General features: G+C 37.4%; 1 protein-coding gene across 2 annotated transcripts; it reads left to right on the plus strand.

Annotated features, from left to right (window-relative positions):
- Positions 1–885: 885 nt before the first annotated feature.
- Positions 886–14,046, plus strand: LOC117421390 (probable E3 ubiquitin-protein ligase HERC4). Of its 2 annotated transcripts, XM_034035743.3 has the most exons (24): positions 886–1,341; positions 2,233–2,362; positions 2,498–2,574; positions 3,663–3,884; positions 4,387–4,478; positions 4,603–4,733; positions 4,888–5,015; positions 5,326–5,402; positions 5,750–5,871; positions 6,800–6,859; positions 7,107–7,212; positions 7,327–7,519; positions 8,083–8,240; positions 8,486–8,560; positions 9,676–9,732; positions 10,067–10,159; positions 10,251–10,370; positions 10,681–10,824; positions 10,903–11,069; positions 11,566–11,629; positions 11,721–11,779; positions 12,190–12,373; positions 12,603–12,702; positions 13,127–14,046. In XM_034035743.3, exons 1-24 carry the CDS (start codon positions 1,134–1,136, stop codon positions 13,339–13,341), a joined length of 2,982 nt encoding a protein of 993 aa, XP_033891634.3. In that variant the 5' UTR covers positions 886–1,133; the 3' UTR covers positions 13,342–14,046. The 2 variants fall into 2 exon arrangements, with proteins under 2 accessions (XP_033891634.3, XP_058884086.1); XM_059028103.1 differs by lacking the exon at positions 6,800–6,859.
- The last annotated feature ends 864 nt before the right edge of the window (positions 14,047–14,910 follow it).

Consider the following 14,910-nt stretch of genomic DNA (forward strand, 5'->3'; position numbering starts at 1 on the left):
CTGCTGGGCGCCTGGCAAATAGGACTTACTGAAGCACAATGAAGCTGGATTTCCTCCCTAATCCTGCAGGTGGGTAACAGGTCAGTACAGTGTAAATGGAAGTGAACAGATAAGATTTACTTCATATGCCACAAGGGTGATGTTTTCTTTCACTGTTAGGCTCATTTAAAAAGACTGGTGAGGGGGTCTTATATATAATTCATTAAATACAATGTCAGTTATTTAACTGAAGACTTTCAAATGCATCAAGCTACTGTGCTCTCTGTTTCCTATTAGAGAAAGGCATTCTATTAAAATGATTTTATTTCTAGGTGTTACAGGCTGGTTTGATAAAGGCATGTGGTTGGGATTTGATCTCTTTTTTTATTGATTTTTTTTTTTTTTTTTAATGTCTTGTATACCATAACTAAAGACTTCAACATTTGACAGTACGGCATTACTGTCAGGTATGCTCCCAGGTTAAGTTCTAATAGAAATAACAAGACAAAAAAAATAATAGCTGTCTCAACTGCTCTGACGTGTTGAATCTCAAGCAGTGATGTAGTCATTGCTTGCAGTTTCACTTTCGTTTTCTATTTTCTAACGTCATCCTATTTAAAAACCGAAACTAAAGGCATGGATATCAGCTGGCTGATATACCAGTAATCAAAATAAATCATGAACATTTTTTTGTTTGTTTGTTTTAATAACCTAATGCTACCACCATATCAGTAACATTACTAATAATAATAATAATAATAATAATAATAATAATAATAATAATAATAATAATAATAATAATATGCTAATCAGGGTGCGATTTGAAAGTGTGTTTGTAAATGTATCCTTGCCCCGCAAATCAACCCCCATAATAAAAAAGTAATACCAACCAATATGTAAACTAGAGCCTGAAACGCTGTCTGTTGAATATTGCAGCCAGTGGGACGTGTTTCAGAAGGCAGGTCAAAAATATATGGACCAATCTGTGTAGTCTGGCGGCGGGATGTGTTGTTCCCACTTGCCTGAAAAAAACGTCGGCATGGGAATAAATAAACAAACACCGGAGCTCTAAGTACTGTATTCTTATTTAGCATTCCGCTGTAGAAGTTGAAACCGATTCACACTGCAACTATCTGAGGTGCTCGATTGCTTCTATGATGATGTACACCTGGGGAGAAGCGAACTGGACTGGTTTGGGGTTATCAACTCAGACACGGGATGATGACATTAACTTGGAGGACAACTATTTCCATCAACCAGACTCGAAAAACAGAATTATTGAAATTGCGTGTGGAAGCGGTGTTATTACGTTTGTTAAGGAAAATGGGAATGGCGTGATGTGGACGAAGAGTGAAAAAAGAGGTGAGCAACAACAGAAAAGAAAATTAATTGTTTGTATTTTTTTTTTAATTGATGTTGCTGTTGAGTAATTTTTGTATTTGTATATTTATATTATATTAATATGAGCTAAGTGTCTGGGTTTTGCTAACTTTTCTATTAGATATTTTTAGCAAAACAACAACAACAACAACAACAACAACAACAACAACAATAATAATAATAATAATAATAATAATAATATCGAGTTGAGTATTTATTATTAATATGATGGGATGTAATTGTTTGTACATTTCAGGTTCAGTCTATGCTGTTACAGTTTATGGGCAGATACTGTATACTGCTTGGTTGTTTGATTTTGTAAGTAATTGTAAAGCTCCGTAGTGGAATATTTCCGAAGCACAGTATCGTGCATTCAATAACTTATTTGTTTCTCTTCTGATGAAATTGATCGCACAGTGAAAAGTTTCATTTTCGATTTCTGTTCTCTGACAACATAATCACAAGATTACAGCAGGCGAATGTACACTGAGCGCCCTCTCCTGGAATATCCAGGGCACTGACTAGGGCCACACCATATCCATTTTACAACTCTTTACCAATACTTACACAATGCACGTGCCTGTATATATTTTAAACAATGCTTTACTACACGTTTTTCCAACCGTTTACAGTGGTACAGTGTAGCACAGTAAACGTTAAAATAAGGCCACATACAACTGAATTTGAAATGTAAAAGTTGCTAATTGCACCATCATTATTACAATTCCTGCTAACGTCAAACCCATTCCCCTTCCTTCCATTAACTTACCTAGAACTGTCTGTGTATTTGGTTTGCTGTGTCTTGTGGGTTTTAGTTCTGAAATTTAATGAATGAAGATTCAATTGTCACACCTTCAATTTGTGTTGGTGCAGAGCCTTTGTTGCTGAGAAATGAAAAGATCCTCATTGTGGACTGCGGGTCAACTCGTATTGTGCTGGTTTCTGAAACAGGACAGATTTTTGAGTGCAATTACCGAGAACAAGCTGAAGTGGCACATACCAGGTGAGCTACATGGGTTTCAGGTAATGTCTTGTGGATACAACATTTTTGTTCAGTAAGTTTTAGTATTGTATTTGTATATATTTACACTTGTTTTTCTAAAACACATTAAGTGTATTATTTTGTATTTTGCCACAGGTTGCTGTCAAGTTTAAGTGACAGAAAAATCATTCAAATTGCTTGTGGAAACCATCATTCATTGGCTCTGTCTAGAGGTAGGATCAAACCTGGTCATTTTGAAGTAGAACTTTAGTTAATTAAAATATGAAAATGCTAAAATTAAAAGACTACAGAGAAATAACGGTATGCACTGCTGTGCAAAAGTCTTAGACATGTTGTATTTTTCTACTCTGATGCATTATGAGCATCAACAATTCACTCAACGCCTCCACTAGTGTGTTCTACTATTATAAGAACCTTTACTTGCATAAAGAAGGAAAAGCATTGAGTGAAATAGCTCGCATCACTCGATTTTCAAGGTGTGGTATCCGAAGCATAATCAACATGTACAGAGAAACATCATCTGTAATTGACAAACCCAGGACTGGAAGACCCAGAAAACTGTCTAACAAGGATGAACTTTACTTGAAGATAATATCCTTAAGGAATAGAAAGAAGACAAGCGTTGAATTGACAACAGAACTGGCAGAAGGCACAGGTGTCGTTGTCCATCCATCAACAGTTCAAACTCCAAAGCACCTTTGACCATTGTTCCATAGTCCAATTTCTGTGTTCTTGTGCATATTCTAGCCTTTTACTCTTGTTCCTACTGCCACATCCTTTAAGTCCTAATTTCAAGAGTGACCTTCGTACTGTTGATTTGATAGACAACGACACCTGAGCCTTCTGCCAGTTCTGTTGTCAATTCAACGCTTGTCTTCTTTCTATTCCTTAAGGATATTATCTTCAAGTATTGCTCATCCTTGTTAAACAGCTTTTTGGTTCTTCCAGTCCTGGATTTGTCAAATACAGATGATGTTTCTCTGTACTTGTTGATTATGCTTTGGATACCACACCTTGAAAATCAAGTGATGCAAGCTATTTCGCTCAATGTTTTTCCTTCTTTATGCAAGTCAAGGTTGTTATAATAGTTGAAAACACCAGTGGAGGCTTTGAGTAAATTGTTGATGTTGAATAGGAAAATGCAACATGTCTAAGACTTTTGCACAGCAGTGTATGTGCCTAAGATAACATACAAAATGTTGAACTGTGCTGTGTTTTTCATTTTTTTCTGTAAAACCATTAAGACGAGTCAGTTTGGTGCAGCATTGTTTCATGCTCACTCCTGGTTCATTCTTTTCAGACGGGCAGCTCTTTACTTGGGGACAAAATACAAATGGACAGCTTGGCCTGGGGAAAGGGGAGCCCAGTAAACCATCCCCTCAGCCTCTGAAGTCTCTGTTGGGGATCCCGCTGGCTCAGATTGCTGCAGGGGGAGACCACAGCTTCGCTGTCTCGGTGTCGGGGGCTGTGTATGCCTGGGGGAGGAACCATGCAGGGCAACTGGGACTCGGAAACACCACAGGTAAAAGCATTTCATTGTCAATGACATAAGCATATTGTTTTGTAATAGAAAGGGAACTTCATTACTTTTATATCTTACTTTTAAAATCTTGATAATCATGGAGTCTAGCCAACATATAATAAATAAGGTAATGTGCAGAAATATGTGAATACAATTGGTAAATTTATATTTTCTTTAGTTAGAATATGTGCAGGACTTCATTATTCGTACTAACGTACTAAATTCGGAAATTCTAACTGAACTAGCTCACCCAATGGAAAAGGTAATGATCATATGGAATTTGAATAGACTCAATTGCTGTCTTTCTGGAGAAAGCTCCTGAAGTTTGAGATGAGAAAATCAACCACAAAGAAGACAGGGTTGTTGCTCTAAATTCATATTCTCATTGTTGTTTGTTTCCACCATCTTTCGCAAGAAGATTCACTCTGAAACTCAAATGCATAGCAGAAACTGTGCAGCCCTGTTAGAGTGAATGTTATCCATGATTTCCCTTCTCTTGCAGACAGATTTCGTCCAACCCTCGTAAAGTCTTTACAACTCAAGAAGACTGTGTTTATTTCTTGTGGAGATGAACATACAGCCATTCTTACCAAGGTTGGTGTAAAACGTTATTCATTTTTACTTGTAGTACCTGCATTCTACAAAAGCAGGTCAAATTTGACCCACTGTTAAAAACGAATTGCTTCTATTTATTTCTGCTATATATATTTTTTTCAAGGATGGGCTAGTGTACACATTTGGTGCAGGAAGTTTCGGGCAACTCGGACACAACTCAACAAGAAATGAAGTCCGACCTCGACTAGTTGCTGAGCTGTGGGGGGAGAAAGTTTCTCAGGTAGCATGTGGAAGGTAACATAACTGTGTTGAATATTCCCAAGAGTTATTACAATGATTGACCTGATTCATCCCAAAATATTTGTATTGTTCTGTTTTATTACCATAGGTTGTCCTTAGTCTGTGCTTAGCTGTTTAGTATTTTTTTTTCTTTTCTTTTTGATTCTAGTCACCACACGGTTGCTTACATTTCCTCTACCAATAAGGTCTACTCGTTCGGGTGTGGAGAGCAAGGGCAGCTGGGAACTGGACAGAATATAAACCAAGAGGTTCCGGTTCCTCTTACTCTATCAGCAGGTATTGCTGTTTGACTGAGAATTAGTTCTTGTGTGTCTTTTTTTCTTTTGTCATGTTTTCTATTAACAGAATTAACTCCAAGTAGAAAACACTTTGTTTTTATGACTCCTAAAAAAAACATAAAAACAAGCACAGTAGTAACACCCGACACCAGTGGCCAGTTGTGAATATCAGAGGGGACAGAGATCCAGCCTACTGAGCCACCAGCACCACCACTTCCTAAACCCCAATACACAGTCATTTATATTTTTTAGAGATATTACATATTCATATTTTAATTATTTTGCTTTCTGCCGTGTTTTTTGTATAGCTGATGAAAACACCCTCACTGTTGACAAAATTGTTGCTGGAGGAAACCAGACATTTGTGTTAATATCTCAAATTGAGGTAAGCTCACTAAGTATCTCATCCAAATAGCAACACCTGCAATAGTGTAAGAGGGAGTGGAACGTCCTGTCTGTTTTATGGACGGTTACCAGTACAGATAAGTATCTGACGTAGAGTACCCAAACTCTGTAATCTATTTGTCCAGCATAAAAAAAGCTATTTCACCCATAACAATAAAACACTCGATAGTGATAAATTTAGAAATACTAAAAAAAAACCCAAAAACGTTGTCTTCAAGACACTGAGAAAGACTTCTAGTAAAACATTTGTTTTAGAATTTAGTATCTTTGAATTTAGGATGTTGTCAAATGTTAAAACTATAACTTTCAAATATGTTTTGTTTGTAGGAGCTTGAGCCTTCAGCAGACATGTTCCCCTCAAGCACCGGTAAAAGGATTTCCAGTATCAATGATAATTTGCTGGACAAATGGATCTCAGAATGTGAGTCAGAATGGAACAATATAAATAAGTAAGTAAATAGACAACTGTTTTCCTCACATTACCTTTTTTCTGTAGCTTTTTCTTTCTCTTAGTTTAGAGTCATTTCCTGTGTTATTTATGACCTTTGTGAGGAATATGAATGTTACAGCTAATATGATCATGTAGGTAGAAAGGAATCACACAAAAAGGGATGGGTTTTAGAACTATTTTCCAAGCACACAATTAGGCACAATTATAAATAAACTAAATTCGGCATCACTCAGGCTTTTAGATGGAAGACGCAGCTCCTCCCTCTCTGTCACTCACCTAGCTAGAGTCCTGTAACTAATCGATTTCAAACACACACAATTTGTTCCTACCACCAGTCTCAAGTGATCCAGTCTCTCCCTGTGTGGTCCAGTGGTTAAAGAAAAGGGCTTGTAACTAGGAGGTCCCCGGTTTAAATCCCACCTCAGCCACTGACTCATTGTGTGACCCTGAGCAAGTCACTTAACCTCCTTGTGCTCCGTCTTTCGGGTGAGACGTAGTTGTAAGTGACTCTGCAGCTGATGCATAGTTCACACACCCTAGTCTCTGTAAGTCACCTTGGATAAAGGCATCTGCTAAATAAACAAATAATAATAATAAATAATAAATATCTGAGGCAATCGACTGCAGTTCATACTGGTTATTTTCAATTGTATTTCATCATTTCACATGCGTATTCAGGACTGTTTCAGAAATGAGGAAGAGGGAAAGGTTGGTCCTAAATTTGCAAGGTATTATTGTGTCTTGTCACAGCACACACACACAATTTAAACACATGTTTATGAATAGGGGAGCATTGTGTTCTATGTGCTACTCTTTGTAAACCAGGACTTGCAGTTCCAAGGACCATGCTAACCCATAATGTAACAGGGGCCACTCACAGTTTGACAAACATTTACATTTCCTTCCTGTTTTTTAAATTTTCTTAGAGAAATTACAAAGATTTTCTCATCTCCTTCGTGTCTTAATGGGAGTTTTCTGGAACAAAGGTAAGATAAACTAAGAAGCAATAGAGTAGTTATGAAGCAATTGTTGGTGGAATTGCTAGCTAAATGCATTCATGCTTTTCAATCATTTTTTATAATCCTCTGCCCTCCCAGAAGTTAATGTTTTAAAAAATCTTCAACTGTTTTAATTGACGAATTTACTGTGTCTCTCACAACTTGTTAACTGGTATCAATACTGTTTAGAAGCATTAACTATGCAATTATGTTTTTTTTTTTAAATTTATTTTAGCAACGATAAACACTTTAAAACAACCACTGAGTCTGCGGGCGTGGATTTATCCCTTGTGCGTCTTGCTTTTGAGAAGTTAGCAAAGAATACGAAAGTGTTAATGCAGGTATATTTTTATTTATTTTCAAACTAATGCCCCATCCATGCATTGTCATCTGTAATCAATACAGCACCTCTTTTACCTGTGTTTAGATCCTAAACTTCTCCTTTGTGCTTCTAGGTTGAATCTGTGGTTCTGAACAAGCTGCTGCCTTCTCTAAGTGGGGCTCCAGCTGGAGTGGAGGCCTTGAGGATTTACCTGATTATACCTGAACTCTTCAGAGTCCTCAAAACACAGCAGAGTATCAAGGAGGTAGCGTCTTCTCTAGCTGAAGCCATTCTCAGACTACAGCCAAGCAGCATACAAATCCTTGGTAAGAATGGTGATGTTACTGTTTTGTGTTTATTATATTAGAGAGCCCTTTGTAATAATAGTTTGTTGAATCTGACTTAGACATCTTGGGGCTTAATATTTTCACACCACAATTATGATCCTCACTATTTTAACTGGGATGAAACTTGGTATTAACATCATGGAATAAGTTGGGAGTAATGGACATTTCTCTGTCTGTACATCTATCTGCTATCTGTGTCACACTTATATTATATTTTGAGAACACTTTATACTAATGCCTAATACTAATTTGCTTACATAATGACATCTATGTCTTAAATGCCATACAATATTCTCATTGCCATTGTTAATCTATACTGTACTGTAGATATACATCAAGGTCATTATATTTTTCCATCTCTACCGATGGCTCTAATTGTGAATTTACAGCTGTGGCAGGGATGTCTGTTATTGACATAGTTGTTTCTGCTCCTGTTTCTTAAATTTAGCTTGAAGAAACATGAACAGAAAGATACATATCAAAGATGCTCCATGCTTTTCCTACCATGCTGTGTTACATCCGATTCTCTCTCTTGTTTTTAGAGTCTTTGTGGTCAAAGCTACCCATTGTCTTCTTCAGGTTGGTGGTGACGATATACCATTTTGTATCCAGCCGATACCTTCACGGGGCAAGAAAAGGTTCCCCTGCAAACGTGGACAAGCTGCATAACTCTTTGCGTGTCCTGCAAATACTATACAAGGTAATGTAGTGGTCCAAGAAACATTATTCATAACAATCTGCATTAACCCTATCCTCCTTCACGCACACATGCTCACACACAAAACTTTAAATAAACCGCCATTCTCATCCCCATAATGATAATGCTTAACAGAGTTGTGTCTAAGTTACAGTCTGAGGTAAAATGTTCTTAATTTTGGCTGACATTTTGGCTAAGACGATTTTAGCTGGTGTGGTTAGATTATACTTTATGTTATTTGTCTACAGGTGAACTCCAATGCTGGTAACAGGATTCAGGAGAATAAGTTCTACATAGATGAAATTGGACTTTGTGTTCAGTCAGTAAGTTTGTTTTTTCTTTTAACTTTTGTGTTTAATATATTTCAACTTCAGAAATCCACTCTTATTAGTTATTACATGGGAACTATAAACACGTTAAAACAAGTAGATAAAATATGTTTATATTAAGAGGTAGTGGGACTACTGAGACTCTTACCTTATAAAAGTTGATATCATGGTAAAAGGATAGCAACGTGTAGTAAAGATTAGTGGCCATATAGTGAAAGCATGGGAAATTACAGGGCAAAATATTATTATTATTATTATTATTTATTTCTTAGCAGACGCCCTTATCCAGGACGACTTACAATTGTTACAACATATCACATTATACATTATTTCACATTATACAGATATCACATTATTTTTACATACAATTACCCATTTATACAGTTGGGTTATTACTGGAGCAATCTAGGTAAAGTACCTTGCTCAAGGGTACAACAGCAGTGTCCCCCACTGGGGATTGAACCCACAACCCTCCGGTCAAGAGTCCAGAGCCCTAACCACTACTCCACACTGCTGCCCTATATTATTATAGATTAGTAAGAAATATAGGTGAAAAAATACCTGCAAGTCCATTGTTTTTGTTTAGATTCAAATTAATCCATTAGGCAAATCACCAAAAACCAAGGCACTCTTACACACTTATAGACAAAATACCTTTATTAATGGGGCATATCCAAAAACGGAATATTTAAAATAGAACACAGAATCAGCATGTTCTAAAAAAACAAAAAAAGAGACCAACGTGTAGCGGCAATCCTGGCCTTCATTAGGGTCACGCATTGGTAGTTACTACAACTGTTTAAATAATGTACCTGCAAATTTTTTTTTTTCATTGTTAACATCCTGACAACTTATTACACTTAACTAGAGCGGCCATTTTGAAAAGAGCTTTGAAACAGACTTTAAAGTTATAAGTGTAAAGAGTTGTCAGGATGTTAACAATGAAAAGAACAATTACAGGCACGTTATTTAAACAGTTGTAGCAACACGTGGGGACGTATAACGCTGTATTTTTCGGAAACCCCACTACTTACTCTTTAAGATCATTAGTGTGTTTATGTGGTTGTTATTATCTTTCACAATCTTATATAATTTTTATATCTCTGCAGATTCAACAAATGCATTCTTTGAATTTGAAATTATTAAAAAAACAAGAATCATTGATGGTATGTAGACCAAACATTTTATAGTTGCTATTTGAAGTTTAAACTATGGGGGCATTCTGTTTTCAGAATCCTTAGTCCAGTGTGGTTAAATGGATTTCTTTTCCATTTGAATTTAGTGATTAATTACCCCTCAATTACCCCTGGCTTTAATTTGTTAATGGGACCCCATGCTGGTGCATTTCGTAGGGAAATGCCATGGGGATTCTTTCATTTTTGCTGAAAAATCTCATGGGTTATAACAAGTTAAATAAACCACTCAATGTTTTCTTTGACTTGCCCATCTTTTGAAAAAGATTAAACACAAACGTGTCTTGTTTTTTTTTTTTTTTTTCAGACTCTCCTACTTTCATTGACCGTATACCCCTGCATCTTTGATTTCGCTGCAAAGTGCTTTGCCCTCCAATGTGATAGTTTAATGACATTATTTGTAGGTTGTTTTTGAGTTTACAATATTTTTTTAAATTTAGGTTTGTAAAGTTCTGTGCTACTTTCAGCTGTTCGTGTTTTGTTTGTGACAGACCGCTGCCCTGACACATCCTTTTGGAGAAAATAATCTGCTTGTCAACCGAAGAAATCTCTTACATGATACGTTGCAGTACTTAAGAGACAATTCCTACAACCACTTAAGTCCATTAAAGGTGATTCTAAATTAAAACTCAAAATATACTTCCACAGCTTGATTTGCATTGAGTTAATGAAAGTATGAACCTGACTACTATAGTTATTAAAAATATACAGTGCAAGCAGGACCCAGAAGTTCCGTAGGCAAACAATGATTAAGCTTTTCACTATTGTCACTAGCCTGACTAGCCAATACCACTGTGACCATTAAGGATGAAGTATTTGGCACCTTCTGGTTTGAATAGATCAGTGGGTAGCTCTATTGTAGTTCTGGTCAACTGCATGATGCATTTGTACGCATTATTGATTTTTTGTATTTTATTTAAGGTGACATTTGTAGATGAAAACGGTGTTGATCACGGAGGACTATCGCAGGAGTTCTTCTCTGTCATCACCAGGGAGCTGCATACATTGGAACCTGGAGTATTTAAACTCTTTGAAGATTCTAGACTAGTGTGGTTTATTCCGAAGGTAATTACAGTATAGTTTGATTTCTAATTTTAATTTTTCTACAAAAAAGTTTTACCGCTGTCATTTTTACATTTACAGGAACACAAAAACAGTGATATGTTCTTTCTAATTGGAGTCCTTTGCGGAATGGCCTTGTACAATCACTGCGTAGCAGACTTCCACTTCCCCTTGGCATTGTTCAAGAAGCTGCTGGAAGAAAAGCCCACACTGGAAGACCTGAAGGAGTTGTCCCCATTAGAAGCCAGGTAAGTAATGCAAACTTAATGCACTAACTTCAAGTGGTTGTAGCTAACACAATAATTCCATTGAACCTTTTGTTTACTTCCATTTGTGACATAGTTCTCAAGTGTGCAGTTTTGGAAGAAGCGATCATGTATTTTCACCTTAAAGCATAATTTCTAGTACTACACTTAGTTACATTTTGTTTGCAAACCTTGCTTTCAGATCGTGTTGCACTTCTGCTAAGATGAAACTTTAACCATGTGTAGTACATGCAGTAAAACACCTGTTTTCTTTAAACATGCAAATTTGAGACCTAGATAGTGACAAGATGTGTGGAATTATTTTATTAGCTAAAACAACATTAAGATGGATTTTTTTTAATGTTTTGAATGTTGCACCATGTTTGACAGTGACAATTGCATAAATATGTTTTTCTGGGGGTTAACATGTGTGTGTGTGCTATATGGATGCAAAATCAGTTGACACTGTCAATGTCTTTCTTTTGCTTTTCTTTTTAAGGAGCCTTCAAGCTGTTCTTGATGAAGATGAAGATTCCGTAGACAGTTTAGATTTGGACTTCACAGTAAGCATGTGCTCCCTATAAAAAAAAAAAAAAAAGTTCTAGACAAAGTTATTTCATAAGACAAGCATTTAATATTACCTTGTGGTTTCAGGTTCAAGGACATGAACTTGTGCTGAATGGAAAATACATACTTGTCACCAAATACAACAGGTATCACTTAAAATGTTTCTAAACACGAGTGCGGGAAAAAAGATCATTCAGAATTAACACAGATCACCTGCTTCACCTCACCATGCTAAAGTGGCCCCTACTGGCCAGGTGCCTAGTAAGCTTAAGCTCCTGCAAGATTGGCCTTTGTCTTTCAGGGGCTGGTGGCTTGCCGACATCTACTGTCTAACAGAGCTGTTGTGGGGACGAAGTGAGGAAACATATAGTCATTCGAAATTGAGGAGAAAGGGGGGGTAAAACAATTGGACACTAAACATACAAGCAAAAATAACTTCTGCTTTTTTGGGTTATACTGTATCAGGAAAAATAACTTCCATATTTTAAAAACTACATTAAATTAATTGCAATGCATCCATATTATTATGATCACACTCCATGTATTTTATTTGCAGGATTCAGTATGTTGAAGCATATGTGGATTTTGTGTTCAACAAATCAGTCAAGAAGCAATTTGATGGTTTTATGAAAGGTTTTAGAAAAGGATGCCCCAGTAAGATGTGGAACATATTCCTACCTGTTGAGCTCATGGCAGTACTCAATGGAAACACCAAATATGAGTGGGAAGAATTGGAAAAGGTGAGCTTCCTGCAGCATTTGATTCCATTCCAGGTCCGAAGTGACCTGAAGTCATTTCTTTCTCGTAACATTATGCTATATGAGAGGTATATTCTAAAGTCTGTTGTTGTGGCACTGGTAGCAAAAACACAATAGGCAGCAATAGACACATGCAGTAGCAGCCTGTAGGGTACAGCAGAGACTATCTGTGCTTTGTCAGATCTTAATATTTTCTGTTTTCTAAACACAGAATGCAAAATACAAAGGATATGAACCTACAGATAAGAACATCAGGAATTTCTGGAAGCTATTCCATGAACTTGATGAGGAGCAGAAGAAGCATTTCCTTGGTAAGTTTTTTTTTCATGCATGAACCATAACTGTCCGTCCTTCGGATGAGACATAGAACCGAGGTCCTATTGTAAGTGACTCTGCAGCAGTCTGACTGACTGTGATGCATAGTTCACCCCCTAGGCTCTGTAAGTCGCTTTAAATAAAAGCGTCTGCTAAATAATAATAATACTGACATGACTTTGTTTTTGAATCTGGCAGAAATCAGACCTTTGGATCTTCTCAAAAGAATCACAAAGGGACAGTTTTATTTTCAATTCACAAAAGTTGCACACTGAAGTTTGCTAGATGCTACAATAAGTTTCAAATGGTATTCATGCCCACATTCTCCTAATAATCTTGTATTATTACAATAATTACATGCCTAAAGAAGACATCATTTTTGTGAGTATCCCCTACTGAATTAAACATTTGTTTTATCAGCCTTTTTGACAGCAAGTGACAGAGTGCCAGTAGGAGGGATGGCCAGTCTCAGCATCACCATAATGAACGGAGAAAGAGAGGATCCAGACAAATACTATCCAGTTGCGAACACCTGTTATTGGTTATTGTGCCTTCCTAATTACAGCAGTGCGGACATCTTGAAAGAAAAGTTCTTGCACGCAATCACTTTTTATGAAGGATTTGGTGACTATTAAAGTTTAGCAATCCTTTTTTTTAATCCCTGCTACTAACATTTAAAAAAAACTTAGATTACTTGCTTGAAAATATTTAGATGGTCCCTTTTGAGTTTACATTCTCATTTCAAATACTCCTTTTGAGACAAAAAACTGGGAAGTGAAACTTCTTTATAACTGATTATTCAGCTAGGGGTCTTACTCTGTAGTTAACCTTTATGTTGTGTCAAAATGCATTGAAGGCTTTGAACCAATGATTCCCTATCAAGTACGAAATGTAACCATTAGCGAATGGGTGTTCACCTGTAAAGATCCCGGAATCTGAATAGAATACCAAAGCTGCGCGCAAGCGCCCGTGACGTAGCCATGCTCGCCCCCGAGAGCTTAAGAGGGCTACAGACACAGGTACGAGTATCATTTTCATTTTAGATCCTGAGGGGAGCATATAGGTAAGCACCAGTTACTTTTATCTGCATATATTTCGCTACTAACGCGATCATTATTTTTGAAACATTGTATTTTTAGTTTACTAATTACAAGTAATTTTTGCACACGGCCTGTTGCTTGTTCCTTCCCCAAGCGGTCTTGTGCACCGCGTGGAGCCGACAGCTTCTGTCGCCCCTTCCAGGGATCAAGCAGCTTAAGTCAGCTGATTTGTACTCTCCTGCAGGCTGCTAATAACTCCAGCTGGAGTTAAAATAAAAAATAAAAATAGAGTGTTTTGAATGTCTCGTGTGTGTTTTCTGTCTTGCACAGCTGCTGGGCTCAGCAGCTCTGCATTAATATATTAAAAATAAAACTTTGTTGTGTACAGGTTTATTATTAATGGAAATTATATTATTGTGATTACTGTTTACTGTGATAGTTTCTCTTTCTTGTGTGTGTATTTTTGGATTAAAGTAAATACAAAATAACACGGTTACAGCTGCTGGGCTCAGCACCTGTGTGTTAATACGCTTTAGGTAGATTGTTTCAGTCTGCCACTGTATATCTCTGCCATCTTGGTGGCTACTTGCAGCACCATTACGAAGGCTGTTTAGGCTAAAGGCAGACTTTCCTCAGTTGTTCCAACCGTGGGTTTGCCAGAAGCTATACAGTCCCTAGTTACTGGTTCTTGCGGTAACGCAGGGCAAGGTTACCGCACAAGTACCGTACCGACCCAGTGCAAGTCACCGCACGTGTACTGTACTAGTACATTATTGTGCAGCGGTGCTTGGGTAGACTGTGGCGACAGGTTTTCACTGCATTGCTGTTGCATCATGCCGATTTTCCTGTGACATATGCAAGGTCAGTCTCCCAGTGGAGGATAAGCACGCCAGCTGCTCTTCCTGCCTAGGGCCAGAGCATGCAAGACAGACACTCGCTGACCGCAGCTTCTGCAAGTTTTGTGTGACTTTTTCTAAGCGCACGCTAGAAAAGCATGTGTCTCCACTCTGAAGAGATGTCCATTCCTCTTGGGCAGGGCCCTGCCCCATCTCCTGCTAAAGATGGGTCTGCGTCCTCCTCAGATGGCTCAGTGCCAAGGCAGAGTAGGAAAACTGCCTGAGGCAAGAGCCTATGTAAGAAGCCGTCCTTACGGTCTTCTTCATC

The sequence above is a fragment of the Acipenser ruthenus genome, chromosome 1, assembly GCF_902713425.1.
Source record: "Acipenser ruthenus chromosome 1, fAciRut3.2 maternal haplotype, whole genome shotgun sequence".
NCBI classification, from domain to species: Eukaryota; Metazoa; Chordata; class Actinopteri; order Acipenseriformes; family Acipenseridae; genus Acipenser; species Acipenser ruthenus.